General features: G+C 35.4%; 1 protein-coding gene across 2 annotated transcripts in view; it reads left to right on the top strand.

The window, feature by feature from the left end:
- Positions 1 to 11671: 11671 nt before the first annotated feature.
- salm (spalt major) overlaps positions 11672 to 14768 on the top strand; it is a 124257-nt gene continuing 121160 nt past the window's right edge. The window contains exon 1 of one of the 2 annotated variants that reach the window (XM_065355573.1): positions 11672 to 13132. In XM_065355573.1, coding sequence (XP_065211645.1) covers positions 13042 to 13132 — 91 coding nt within the window. In that variant the 5' untranslated portion in view covers positions 11672 to 13041. The remainder of the gene's footprint in view (positions 13133 to 14768) is intronic. The other variant, XM_065355572.1, reaches the window with a different exon arrangement.

The following is a 14768-nucleotide window of genomic DNA, read 5'->3' as shown; positions in this document are numbered from 1 at the left end:
CGATAAAATAAATTTATTTCAGCGTGAAAATTAAATACACGAATGAACCTTGGCGTCGTCATCGTCATCATCGTCGTCGTCGTCGTCGAATATAACGCGTATATATCGAAATTATTATCGTCAAAATAAGCGGGCCATAACGCACCTGCAGACGCCTGCTATTATTCTACAAATTTATACTCGATATAATACAGTACAATGTACATTATACTATTTTACTATTATGCTTGCATTACATATCATCAAATACGAGTACGCACTGCCCTATACCATATCGTTCCTATTTAATTGCTGCTTATCCGCTATTTATGAATATTAATAGGACTATACCATTACAATAATAGGTTTTTGTTTTGTATTTTTTTTTTTTTATTCATTTGTTGTTTCGACGAACAAATGCGAATATCTAATTTGAAAAATAAAACTATACGGAGTACTTTTTCACATTTTATCTATAGTTACATTACATACATATCCGTATTAGAATATAAATTAGGTATGCACGCGAAATACGAGTAAGCTGATGGTATTTAATTGCGTAGGTACTAGGTACCTACTTAGGTAATTAATCGACTAATATATTCCGACGAGGAAAAGTTAAGTACAAGGTACAAATTCGAAAGCTTTAAAATATCATACTGCTGAAACCAATTTCATCGATTTCCGCGTAATAATTATGCTATACTTGTAACTCGGATCGAGGTTTCGTTATAATGATTTTTCGCAGGGTTGTATTCATTCGTCGCGTATATCTACTTATCGCTGAGGGGGAGTTTTCACCCTTATATAGCTCACGAGTCGGTATAAAATTGACAAATTACTTGGAAAATTAGTACCGTAGTATATTTCTCTACCTATACTATACATAGGGCTGTTTCAAATACGGAAACTCTACTCGACACTCGAGAATTCGCATAATTTAAAAATACTTGATTGATAAATAGGTACGTCTAATCGATAATTAAGTTTTTTTGTGTGTTATTGTTGCGTCGTGCAAGTATACAGGGGATCTGCTTCCTTTTATATTATATGTATACCTACTTGGTCCTCATTACACAAGATATATGGTAAAGGAAAAGAGAGGGGGAGACGGGGCTCTTATTTAGAAACTTCGTTTCTTTTTGTGCTAATACCATTACCTAAAAAAATGCAAAATTTTGTGAGAAAATAATTTCTCATTTTTTGATTTTCCTCCAAGTGCAAAAAAATTGTACCAAAAGCCCCTCTCACAGTTCAAAACATCAAGAAATTTTCATTCCTGCGTCAAAAGTTTTAAAGTTCACCCTCCCATCAAGAAAAAGTCTTCCTCAGTCTTTCAAACAGTGTTGGGAGCCAATAAAGGCGTCGCAGGCACGTCGAATCAATAAAACTAGCTAATATTCGTGTTCAGCGATTTCGAAAACATAATAAACCATACCTAACACGATTTTTTCAATTTTCAGAATTTTTCGCCGGTGTGGGGGGGCTATTGAATCAACAAAATAAATCGATATCCGTATTCAGCGCTCCCAAAAAAACCGTGTAAAGCATGCCACTCAATAGAGTGTTTCGATTTTCAGATCATTTTGGGGGAGGGGGGGGTCATCGATGTGGGCATTTGAGGGGCTCGATCAGAAAAGCATTACATGTCGATGTCTGTATCCAGCTCTCCCAAAAACTTTGTGAAGCACGTGTCACTCGATTTTTTTTTCAATTGTCAGATTTTCGTGAGTGAAGGGGTCTTTGATGCAGGCATTTGAGGGGCTCGATCTGCAAAACAATTCGAAATTCGTTTTCAGCGCTCTCAAAAACCTAATCAGTCGTGTGTCGTACGACTTTTGTAATTTTCAAGAAATTTGGAAAGCTAATTGGGGGGGGGGTTAGATTGAGTCTTATCAGAAAAATTAGCGGATATTCGTATTCGGCGCTCTCGAAAACATAATATTATAAAATGATATTATGTCGCATGATATTTCACACTTTTCAGATTTTTACCGAAAGTTGGAGGATTCGAATCCCCTTTCCCTTCCCCTTCTCTTGCAATGGTTTTGCGAATCTCCTCACGAAAAATTCATAGTTATTATAATATCATTAAAAAATGTATGCTTCTTAGATTTTTTCAAATTTTCAAAATTTCACATTTTTTAAAATATTGAACTTTCAAAAATCGACTCAACTTCGAACTTAGAAATTTTGGCGAATATTATCAAATCTGCTCTCAATTGCATTTGAAATGCTGCAAACAGATTTTCTCCAAGTTACAGAAGTCCTCAGCGATTGAATTCAGAAATGTGAGAATTATTACGAGAAATTTCAACATCTGCTGAAAAACCCCTCCCTTCCTGCCACAAGCCATATAGGTGGTTGAGGGTCGCCAATCATAGTGAATCCTTAACCAGGCTGATTTGACATGAAGTGACCCACCCCCCTCCCATAGTCCAGGCACCTATATAAGAGCAGCCCTCTAAATCGAAGAAGAATAAAAATAAAAAATTAAGTCTCTGAATATTTTTCGAAAATTTTCCATTTCTAATCAGAATTATTTTTCTGAATGCTAAATAAACCATTTTTCTGAATCCTGAATGAATTATTTTTTCAAGAAAACCCCTCCTTCGCCACCATTCTCAGCTCTCTTATGAACGATTTTTAAGGTTAAGAAAAATCAAAAAATTTTAATATGTAAAATAATTTTCTTCATTAAAAAACTTTTTTTCCAGAACCTCCCCTGCTCCTACGATAATGTTGGCCCCTTTGTTCAGAACCTCAAAAAAATGGAATAAATTTGGAGTCGGTAAAACTTTTTTCTAATTTTTTTTTTTGTTAGAATTTTTCAATCGAACTGGGTATTTAATAACTATAGTCGATCGTATCCATTTAGAGAAATTTCGAAAGGCTCAGATTTCACTTTTCCATTTATAGAGGTGGGGGGGGGGGGGGGTCGGTAATCGAAACGATTAAATTGTGCTTTGATGAAAATGAACCAATGCCAAAGATTGGAAACGTATGTAAAAGCGCAGGTATTTCAATTTTTTGGATTGTCTTTCTTTTAGAACTGAGAGGAAGAGGAGGGGGAGGAGAGGGGACGAATGGCAATTTCTAATGTACAGACCATAATTTTCACAGAATTTTCGTTTATAAAAATCAACAACTTTCGGAGATGGAAGTGCAAACAATTGTAAAAAAATTCACAATGTTTTGGACCATCTTTTTTCAGAACTGGCTGGAGGGAGGTGAGGAGAGGGAAGGGGAATGGAGGGGAGGGGAAGTACGGCAATATCAAATGTATAGGGATCATCATTTTCTTGGAATTTTCGTTCATAATAACCTCAACAACCTTAGAGGATGGAGGTGTGAAAAATTGCAAAAAAATACGCAATGTTTTGGACCACACCGGTTTTTTTTGAATTGTGAGGGGGATGGGTAGGGAGATGGGAAGCAGGATAATTTCAAATGTGGAGACAATAATTTTACACGACATTTTTATTCTTAAAAGTCAACAACTTTAGGGTTTTCAGCAGGGGTCAGGCTACCATGGATTAATCTGTAAAGGTACATTGTAGGGAGGCGGGATGAGGGGGGAACAGTGGGCTGTGAGCACCCTCAAAACGGGCGTAATTCAAAAACTTACAATAAACCCAAAAACAATTGTGAAATGATATCCTCCCACATGTTTTTGCGGTCGCAGAATACGAATTTGACAATATTTTTTTGGTAGGGGTAGTGAGTGGGGGAGGGGGTGAGAGGGGTCAAAAATTCAAAATTTGGCCATATAATGACGTGTGATATGTCGAAATGTATATTTTCGAGGGTGTAGATCACGAATCAAATTTTGAATTTTTCGCCGTTTTCATCCCTTCATCCCCCAATATTCACGCCCACGAAAAAAATTTTGTCAAATTCGTGATCTACACCCTCACAAACATACATTTTGACATATCGCACATTATTATGGTCAAATTTTGAATTTGTCACCCCCTTCATCCCCCACCATTCACCCCCACGAAAAAAATATTGTCAAATTCGTGATCTACACCCTCGAAAACATACATTTCGACATATCACACGTCATTATAATCGAATTTTGAGTTTTTCACCGTTTTCACCCACTTCATCCCCCACCATTCACCCTTACGAAAAAATATTGTCAGATTCGTGATCTACATCCTCGAAAACATACATTTCGACATATCACATGTCATTATGGCCAAATTTTGAATTTTAGACCCCCTCCCCCTCACCCCCTCTACCCTACCAAAAAAATATTGTCAAATTCGTATTCTGCGACCCCAAAAACATAAGGGAGGATATCATTTTACAATTGTTTTTGGGTTTATTGTAAGTTTTTGAATTACGCCCGTTTGAAGGGTGCTCACAGCCAGCTGTGAGGGGGGGGGGTTAATGGGATCGATTATTTTGAAAGTTTGAATTTTATAGCTCCGATCGTCAGATTGTCTCATTTCTGGGGCTATCGGGATCTTTAAAGAGGCGAGTCTGTAGCTTTGAGAACAACGTGAGCTTTTCCTGTAAAATTGAAATGTCCTGGAGTAGAATTTAATCTTTTCTCCTCTTTCATCAAGTTTCCCGTAATTTTTTCAACCGGTTATTCGGTGTACTGAATTCAGGGACGAATAAAATTACCATATCAATTTCATGCATTCTGCTTAATCACATTTTTAAAATGATTATAAAAGAGAAATTCAATATTTTCAAAATGAGGAATAGGCACAATATACCGAAAAATACCAACGCTAAAAAGTTGATTTGGTACTGAAAACTAAGCTTTGCTTCAACCCTCTCTCCCTCCCTCCCTCCTTCCCTCCTCAAACATTTTATTTTCAAAATTTCGATCTTGAGATGTTTAGATAAATTCTGAAAAATCTCAGAGCATTCCAATATAGATATAACCATACCCATTCATTTCTCCTCATCATAATTCGCCTGGCAGCAGATCCTTTACCATTGAAAAAATAAGGAAAAGCTGCGTGCAAAAGTGAATGTTTTACGCAGACAGCAAAAGAAAAGAAACAAACACCGCAGCAAACTTCCTTATTTCCCATTGACAGCATTTACGTATACACAATTACCTATACACGCAGAGTTAGAAATAGCAGGACAAGGACCTTGAAAGAAATTCGTATTATGCGACTACGCGAGTCTCGCTATCGCAGTTTCGTCGAATGGATTCGAGTTTTCGCTTCCCATCGTATCCATCCAACTTCCACCCATACCCATATACACATGTTACTTGCTATACATACTACAGTCAGTCGTTCAAGTGCACTAATTTTTTTCCTCGAATGTTTCACATTTCATTAATTCTTATCTGCAAAAAACCTGTTGATTTTTTTTTTACTCGATTTCTCAATTTTTTTCTACTTCTGAAAGTACATTATATTTTGAATTTAATTACCTACGTATACTGCAGAATTAGTATTTTCAAACTGCGTTTGACTTTTTAATTATTTCTGTTTTAGGTCTGTATTATGCAGGTTTCTTATTCGAAAGATATACCTACTGGAATATGTATTCGATTTTCATTCGACGCCTATTAATCGTCGTCGTCGTCGTCGTCGTCGTTCTTGGATTCTGGCCTGAGAGTTTGAGGTCATTTTTACTTACCTATACGAGAATGAGACGTCGTCGTCGTCGTTGTGGCACTGGATGAAGTATGGAACACCTCCTTGCACTCGGTTTCCTACGCGACTGTGGTAAGATGAATAATGAAGATTGCATTATTGGTAAGTTTGTATACTCAAATTTTTTCGATCTGGGGATTGATTTTCAATTTGTGAACTCCTCCCCCTCCCCCTCCCCCTCGAAAATCACATGGGAAAATATGGGCTCTTCCTTATGATGAAGCTACTCCATTAAGTATGTACTGTTAATAATATAAGCATTTTGAATGATTAAGCAGTTAAACGAACTGAGAGGATAATATGATAATCAACTAAAAGGTATGCTAAACATGCACGTTCTATAATAAATGCGTTTAAATGGTCACAGGTGCTGCTACCCATTATTATTACCATAGCTGGACAAGGGATATGTATATCTATACCATGCAACAATTTATAAGGTGTAAAAAATTTGTCATAATTAGCCAAAGATGGTATAATAATTACTCGCTGCGTTTGTAATAACGTTATTATGCCAACAATACCACCTGTGAGATATTTCAGATCAGCCTATGGCCTATGGGTATAGGTAGGTATAGGTAACTCGCGGTTTATGGCGATAATAGTGGTTGTATTTAGCGCGTCAAACAATATACTTATAGAGGTCATATTGCTATTACATAGGTAGAGGTACGAAAGAGACGACGACGCAACGCAGAGGCGTTGTTCATACGAACGGAAGCATGTGTAAATGTTATATCATTATCAAGCTTTATTGAATATATTGTAATAATGAAACGGACGACGGAAATAAGGTAGCTTTTAGTTTTCATTCGAATAAATTATTACCATCCATCGGATCGGAATAATGCAACAACTATACATTTATAATACCTACGTGTATTTTGTGTATACCGTGTATCTACGTATACGCTGATGTTTATAATATTATGTACTATAGGTATGAATTCTGTACGAATGCCTATTTTATTAACAAATCCCAGGTACCCTTATCCTACTTCCACTTTGTTTTAAACATAAATTATATTATAATCATGTATCATCTATGCATTCATAATTCATACCTACCTATATGCTCAAAAGGTGGAAATGTTCCTCCTTCCTCAATCCTCATTGTGCATTGCTACATTACGATGGATCGCGAAAAAAAATGTTGGAGAATTTTGATCAAATTTAGTGGACACTGTATAATTTCAGTTGAAAGGCATCTAGAATAAATGTTGGCTTCGGAGTTAACTATGCAGGGGAGGGACAGATCCTCAAAGAGGGAACATTTTTGAAAAATCTCGGTTTTTCGCTCCAGCCCCTACCCAATCCTCAAATTTTGAGAAATTTTAGGGTTCCACTGAACATGTTGAAAATTTACGTTGTTTTAAAAATTTTTTTCTTCTCAAATACATACGTCATAATTCGTAATAATCAAGCCAAAACAAGGGAAGATATCATTTCTGAAATTTGGGAAGTATTTTGAAACACGCCACAGTATACCTAGTGCCAATGTTTTAAAAACTATTCCGAATTTCGAAAAAATTGTCGACTTAATTTTTTGGATGTTTTTCCTGAAAAAAGATAGATTTTGGATGAATCAAATAAAATTTTTGAAAAAATGGTAGAGAGATGAAAATTTGTCTAGAGATATTTTTCGAAAGGTGGCGATAAAAAGTAGTGATTTCCGATTGAAAAATTTCTGTAGACATCCTAATGATCAGATTGAGGGAGGGGGGGGGGGGGGGGTTGAAGGAAAAGTTATGAGATGATGTCAAAAGGCTTGAAATAAAAAAAAAATCGCATAGTCTAGGAACGTAGCCCTAGACGCGAACTAAATCGGTTAAGGGCCTCTATGGCGGATGCACCAAATGGAGCTCTCAAAATTTTACCCCCTCCCTCCCACCCTCCTTCAGAATTTTTCTCCTTTTGTTTTTTCTCAAATTTGGCTACTTGAATGCGAGTTGTGCAATTGATGAATTTATTTATTTTTGTTTGCTCATTTTGAGATACCAATACAAAAATTCATCACAAAATTAACTTCGTCTGCTTAAGATTTGATTCTGAGATGAGGATGATGAAATTTTTCAGTGGGCCTTTCTGGAAAGCTGGTTAACACTTTCTGAAGACGACTTCAGGTGGGTTCAAGTAATTTTGGAGCCTCCAGCGACTTTTTGAAAATTACTGGAGCATCTGGTAGATTTTTTTGAAACTCGAAATTTCCACAAAATTTCATCAAAATGGAGTTGGAAAGCTGAAAATTATTCTGCAAACCAATTTCAATACGCTACGAAGTCGACTGCTGGTGGATTTCAAGTCGTTTTGGAGCCTCCAGTGACTTTTTGAAAGGTCGTATGGCGTTTTTTGGAAAATTGAAATTTCCAAAAAGCAGCCGAAAGCTTCAAAACCATTTGAAACCACCATGTAGTCGACTTCATATCGCATTGAAATTAGTCTGCGAAATAAATTTCAACTTTCCATCTCCATTGATGAAATTTTGTAAAAATTTAAAGTTTAAAAAATCTGCTGGAGCCTCCAGTAATTTTCAAAAAGTCGCTGGAGGCTCCGAAATGACTTGAACCCACCTGAAGTTGTCTTCTCAGAGAGTGTTAAAATTGGAGTGTAGAGTAAATTTCAACTTTCCATCTCCATTTGATGAAATTTTGTAAAAATTTAAAGTTTAAAAAATCTGCTGGAGGCTCAAGAATTTTCAAAAAATCACTGGAGGCTCCAAAACGACTTGAAATTTACCTGCGATACTTCGTAGCGCATTGAAATTAGTTTGCAGAATAAATTTCAGCTTTCATTCAACTCCATTTTGATGACATTTTGTGGAAATTTCGAGTTTCAAAAATTTTCTGGAGGCTCCAAAACTGCTCAAAACGGTTTGAAACAGTTTCCAATCGATTTGGCATGTCGAAAATAGGGTATATCCCAAATTTCAGCTTTTTTGATCAATTAGGTAAAATTTTGATTTTTCCCCTCATTTTTGGCCCCCTTTAAGAAAAAAGTTGTCACAGAGGATCGACGGTGAGGGAGGGGGGTTGCAATAATTCTTGAGCGGGCTCCCCGACGTGCAAGATACGTACTGAGGTACAAACTTGAATGCTAAATTTTAGATTTAGATTACGAATTTTCATCGTAATTCTGATCTCGTTTTTGCACTTTACTATTCTGATAATTTAATATTTTTTTTATTAAGTTATACCAAAATTTATTCATTTTTTCATTTTTTTATAATTCGTTCATTTTTTTAGGTTTTAAGGAAATTTTTCGATAATGTCGAACTTTTCTTTGGGGGGGGGGACGGCGTCCCTCTGCGTCCCCCCACAAAAAAAGCCCTGTCTATAAGAATTTCAAAAAACTCTGTAAATAAGGACCTGAAATCTGGTTTGGAAATGATAACTTATTTAATTAGATGAGTGCCTACTGAGGACCTTCTGGGCTGTTTTTACCCCTCCTCTACCTATCGTGAAATTTCAGGAGTACCTATCTGTTGAAAAATAAATTACGAGAGTCACTAGCAAAGTAAGGTTCCCAGCCCTGGCGTTTGCGTAATAATTATGTTAGACAAAATCTGATTGAACCATTTTATTCTTCAGACTTTCTTGAACATTTTTCTTTAATAACCATTAAAGTTTAAGCACTTGGTGCACCTCAAAATTAGGTTTGAAACCGATGTCTTGGAAAAAATCACCGTCCGTTTCAACTCTTCATCGTTTTCGTGTTTTTCACTGGATAATCTTGTTTCAAAACTGGAAAAAGTGCGTAATCACTTGGTGCAAGGTCGGGCCTTCATGATGGATGGGGAATAATGGTCCAAATAATTTTTTTGACCTGCTCAGTTGTCAATTTTGGGGTGTGGGGGCGTGCGTTGTCGTGCAGAAGGTGGATTCCTTTGGAAGGTTTTCCTGGGTGACAAATTTTTCAGGGCTTTTCGCAGGTTTTCAAGGGTTTACGATCATTAATGGTGAAAACTATCGAAAACCCTTTGAAAACCTCCCAAAAGCCCCGAAAAACCATCGCCCAGGGAAACTTTCCAATGAATCCAGCTATAAGTGTGAGGGAGAAAGCAGAAAGCTTTCAAAAATTCGGATTTCTGAGATGTTAAAAAAGTGTGTTTTTTTTTGGTTATGAGTCTATTTTTTCGACTTTGATTAAATAGGTAGGTATAGGGAATTGAAAATTTATAGTTTGAAATAAAATGGTGAAGTAAGGGCAAAATCTTGCGAGAATTCACGTTTAGAGAAAGTGAAAATAGTATATTTTTGGTTTAAACATAGGGCACCGGGGGCCCCTTGTCGTCTCTATTTAAAAAGGAACATTAAGGTAGATTTTTGTCATTTTAAAGGGGGGTGGAAGGTAAACGAAGTCTATCTTATATACAAAATATCATTTGAAAAAAAGAGAAAAAATCGCAAGTCGAAGGAAGCAAAATCAAAACATTCATGAATACTTAGTCATTTTTAAAGTCTATTATTTTAAATTATTCATTTCCCATCCTTGAAAAGTTAAAAAATTGAATATGGAAAAGTTTTTTGCCTCTTTTCGAAAAAATTGTTAAAATGTCTGGAAAATTTGAAAAACGAAAAATTGAAGTTACAAATTCCCCCTTCCCACCCACCACCTGAAAATTTGATGAACTTTGTAAAAAATGTCCCACTAGAGTCCTGCTTTTGCATCTTGAAATTTTTTTAAGCACCTGTATTTTATTGGTGACAAACGGAGACGTTTGCGTTTGAGGGGTCAAATCGAAAAAATAAGTTTATATGAGTATTTTTTTGGCATGTTGACCAAAATTTCGGGGTTTCGTACTCTCATGGTTTTGGATATGAATCTCTTCGTGAAAACTTGATAATTGTGAATAGGTAGCATTAAAATTGAAAAATTATGCATGCTTTCTGAATTTTTAAAATTTCAAGATTACCTATCTTAATAAGTTCCGAAATTTGACAAGCTTTTTGAAAATTGAACTAAACAAAGAAGCTCGACTTTGAATTTCAGAAATTGTTCGAAAATATTTTGGAAAATAATCTCTTCAATAATCGCGTTTGAAACGCTGGAAAACCTGTTTGCTCCATGTTTGCATCAATCTCGAGCAATTGAACTCTTGTCAAATGCCAAATTAGCGTTTTAAATAACAATAAAAATTCAAAATTTCAAAAGCTTTCACCCTCGCTTCGCTCGTCGGGCTTATTATTTTCGTTTTTTTTTTGCCCAAAGTTTGAGTCTTGAAGGTAGAAAAATTGATTTCTCACATCGAAAATGATGTTTTTCACTTCTGAGGAATTGTGAATTTTCGTCTTTCAAGTGCTTTTGCTCTCACTTCGTTCGGGCCTTTTACGAGAAATACCTAGTACCTATTATAATTTTCTGGAAATTATTGTTAGATTTCTGGAGGAGCAGGACTGTCGAGAGGGGGGAGGGGCAAGAAGTAGAGCAGTTTATCCCTCCAAAAATTTCCTTTCCACAAAAAATGCGAGCTTTATTGGAAAGCTAGTTTTTTTTTCGTTGAAAAATGGAAAGGGTACTGAAGAAAAAGGTCGCGAAAAGTCGTGATTTTTGGATACCAAACTTTGGTAGACACCCTGTATCATTTATTCCCATAAATTATGCCTCATTGAGTATTGATGTTAATTAGAAGTGATATTTCCTGCAGTTCAATAGGTTTAGTACTTATCTGTCTATAAGAAATACCTATGTATTATAATTTTTTGGAAATTATTGTTAGATTGCTGGAGGAGCAGGACCGTCGAGAGAGGAGTACAAAGAGGGCAGTTTACCCCTCCAAAAACTCCCTTCCACAAAAAATGCGAGCTTTATTGAAATCCTAGTTTTTTTTCTTTAAAAAATGGGAGGGAGACTGAAAAAAGTCGCGAAAAGTCGTGATTTTTGGATATCAAATTTTGGCAGACACCCTGTATCATTTATTCCCATATCATGCTTGATGAGTATTGATGTTAAAGTTAATTAGAAGTAATATTTCCTGCAGTTCAATAGGTTAAGTACTTAATATCTGTCTATTAATTATTAAAAAATGTATATTTCTGCAATCTTCCCCAAAAGCAAGAACTGCTGCAGTAGATAAATCGTAAGTCTAACATGACAGATATCCTGCTTTCACATCACACATTCAAACAATAACCAAACGTTAAAGAAAATAAAAAATAGAGGAGCAAAGACCATATAGACATGGAGAAGCGAAGAAAATGAAAAAAACAAAACCCAAATCATCGAGAGGAAAAAGAATATAGGTACATAACACCACCACCACCCTGAATTCGTGAATTCAGAGATGATAAATACGATTACGTTATATGTATGTTTAGGCAAGGCAGGAGCGTAGCCGTAGCCGTCGCATTGCGCCTCTCCTTGTCAGCATCCTGCTGCCAAAAGAGATGCACCTCGTGTAGGAGAAATGAAATTATTACCCCTGAAAGCGATTGCATTCGCCAGTCATCGCTCCCCACTCCGAGGTTTTATTATCACGTTATTGGTGTAGGACGGACACGCCTTCATAAAGTGTTGGTGTTTTGGCGGCCGCTAAGAAGTACTAGCTTTCTTGGACGGTAGGTACAGGAAAGCGTCGTCCTACCACTACGAATACCGATAATGAATTTACGTTAGTTTAACTCGTTGTAGTCGAACCTCGACAGCGTGTCTGTGCGCGCCTGTAAATATTTTTCATATTACACTTTTATTTATAATAATAATAATTGCGCGAACGATAATAATGATAATGAAAATATGACGTCGGATATACGCGTTTTGTTTGATTTTTTACGCGGGATTGTTTTAATTATTTTCAATTTTTAGTTTGTTTTTTTGGTTTGGTTTTTCTTCGAGTTCGATTTCTTTTTCTCTTTTTCATTTGTTGAATCGTTTTATTATATTATTGTTTCTTTTTTTTTGAGTTCATTTTCATTTTTTTTTTCATTTTTTTTTTTTTTTTTTTTTTTTTTGGAAAGAAATCAAGTTTGTCAATCTCGTGTTGTGGATTTTATATAAGATCATATTGATCAATGAGCACGTTTGACTACCGGTTTGTTGTGGTTTTTGAGCGATCGAGATCACGATGACAGTGGCTTCGCAGATGCCAAATTCGATGTTATCATTTTGATGGTTCAAACGTGGAGGAATTACAACTTTGCAAGTTTTGTGTACGTGCTTTTTCGATGCAAATGTGCGCGGTTTAATGAAATTTTATCATCTATGATGGGTATTTTTCTATTTTAAAGACTCGGTGTTGTGCAGTATTATGAGTCGTTTTATCGACGAAGCTGTAATATTGATCGCGATTTAACGTGTATGTGTCATTCGATCATGTATTGGTTCTGGCCATCACTGAGCAACAGCGACTCCATCAGCTGAAATAAGCATATTGTAATTTCTCTGCTTCTCGAGATCACCGAACGAGTCGAAATATCTGGAAAGATCAAGCATGTCTCGGCGTAAACAAGCTAGACCTATCAAAGTTCTAGAGTCAGAAGAAGGATTCAATACTGATATGACGGCGTTAAATTTATCAAACAGTAAGCGATAATTTGGAAATTTTTAATTTTGTTGTGCTTGCGAAGAATATTAGTTTAGTTATCCCAAAGTATATTCGGTATTACTACCTATATATGGTGTAGTAATTATTGCTTAGTAAAGTTGGTAACTAGCACTTGCGGTAGGGAAGAATAAGTAATCGACGAATCACTAAAATGTGACAATAATTGCTCGAGAGGACAATAATTAATTCGAATAAGGGAATTCGCGAATAATATTACTACAAGTTAGCGATTACTACGTACTGTAGGTAGCAGCGCTTATCTCCAAGATAAGAATTATTGCGATATTTCCGGGAATATTGATAAAGTGTAGCAATAATTCGTTATCAAGTTAGTAACATTCGGTGCAAATTAGTGAATTGTTACTACATTTCGAAATAAAGTAGTGCTTTTTACTACATTGAGTCACTAAAATGCAATAATTATTACCTTGGTGGGATTGTAATTAATTCGAATAAAGGAATTCGCGATTAATATTACTACAAGTTAGTGATTTAGTTGGCAGTACTTATTGCAAAGTTGGAAATTATCGCGAAAATTTCTTGGAATTAAAATGTAGCCAATTCAGGGTATCTAAAGTATCAGTTGAAAAAGCTACAAATTCACGAGAAAAGTATGAAATAGGAAAATGACCTACCTACAACAAGTAGGTATATACCATAAAACCGTCAAAAATGTAAGATATTTTGAAATGATTTTTTAACCGAAGAAAACCCGTGTTCATCTACTGGTTGAAAAACTACGAATTTACGCGAAAAGTACAAAATTAGAAAATGACCTTTATAAAAGGTAGGTACAAAAACCCGTCAAAAATGTATGAAATTTTGTAAGGATGTTTAAAATTTAAATAAATGAAAATGAAATGAAGAAAAACCCCTATAATTACGAGAAAAGTACGAAGTAGGAAAATGACCTACAACGGCTACAACAAGTACCTAGGTACCAAAAAACCGTCAAAAATGTAAGAAATTTGTTTGAAATTTTGAAATGATTTTTTAACTGAAGAAAACCCGTGTTTGTCTACCAGTTGAAAAACTACAAATTTACGAGAAAAGTACAAAATTGGAAAATTACCTTCAATAAAGGTAGGTACAAAAACCCGTCAAAAATGTATGAAATTTTATGAGGATGTTTAAAATTTAAATAAACAGAAATAAAATGAAGAAAAACCGTGTTTGAAAAATTTTTGCGTGTCGAGTTTTTTCTACCAAAAAAAAGTGAATATTGTCGGTTTTCATAAGAGTTGGAAAGTTAAAATGTGATAAGTCCATATTTTGAGTGGATTGCTATTAGCTCAATATTTCTATGTATTAGGTCTATCATTTGAAATGGGCATAGCAATGCAATGATGTATGGTATTTGTTGAAGGAAGGAGGGAGGGGAGGGGTGTAAGTCTGGACCACTTCCTTGATGTTGGCAACAAAAGATGTGTGAAATGATCAATGATCATTTATTTCTTTTTTGAAGCTGTTCTGCTGCTTTCACATAGTGATGAAAAGTTGTAACTGAAACTAGCTAAACTGAAACCGATACTTAACTGAACAGTGAAATGAAAAAAGCAAAACTGAAGTTTAGTGGTTAATTTTCATTTTTTTTCCAATACATTTTCAAAATA

This window comes from Planococcus citri, chromosome 3 (assembly GCF_950023065.1).
Source record: "Planococcus citri chromosome 3, ihPlaCitr1.1, whole genome shotgun sequence".
Lineage (NCBI taxonomy): Eukaryota > Metazoa > Arthropoda > Insecta > Hemiptera > Pseudococcidae > Planococcus > Planococcus citri.
The sequence above is the reverse complement of the archived record's forward strand: the minus strand, read 5'-3'. Positions and strand labels throughout refer to the sequence as shown.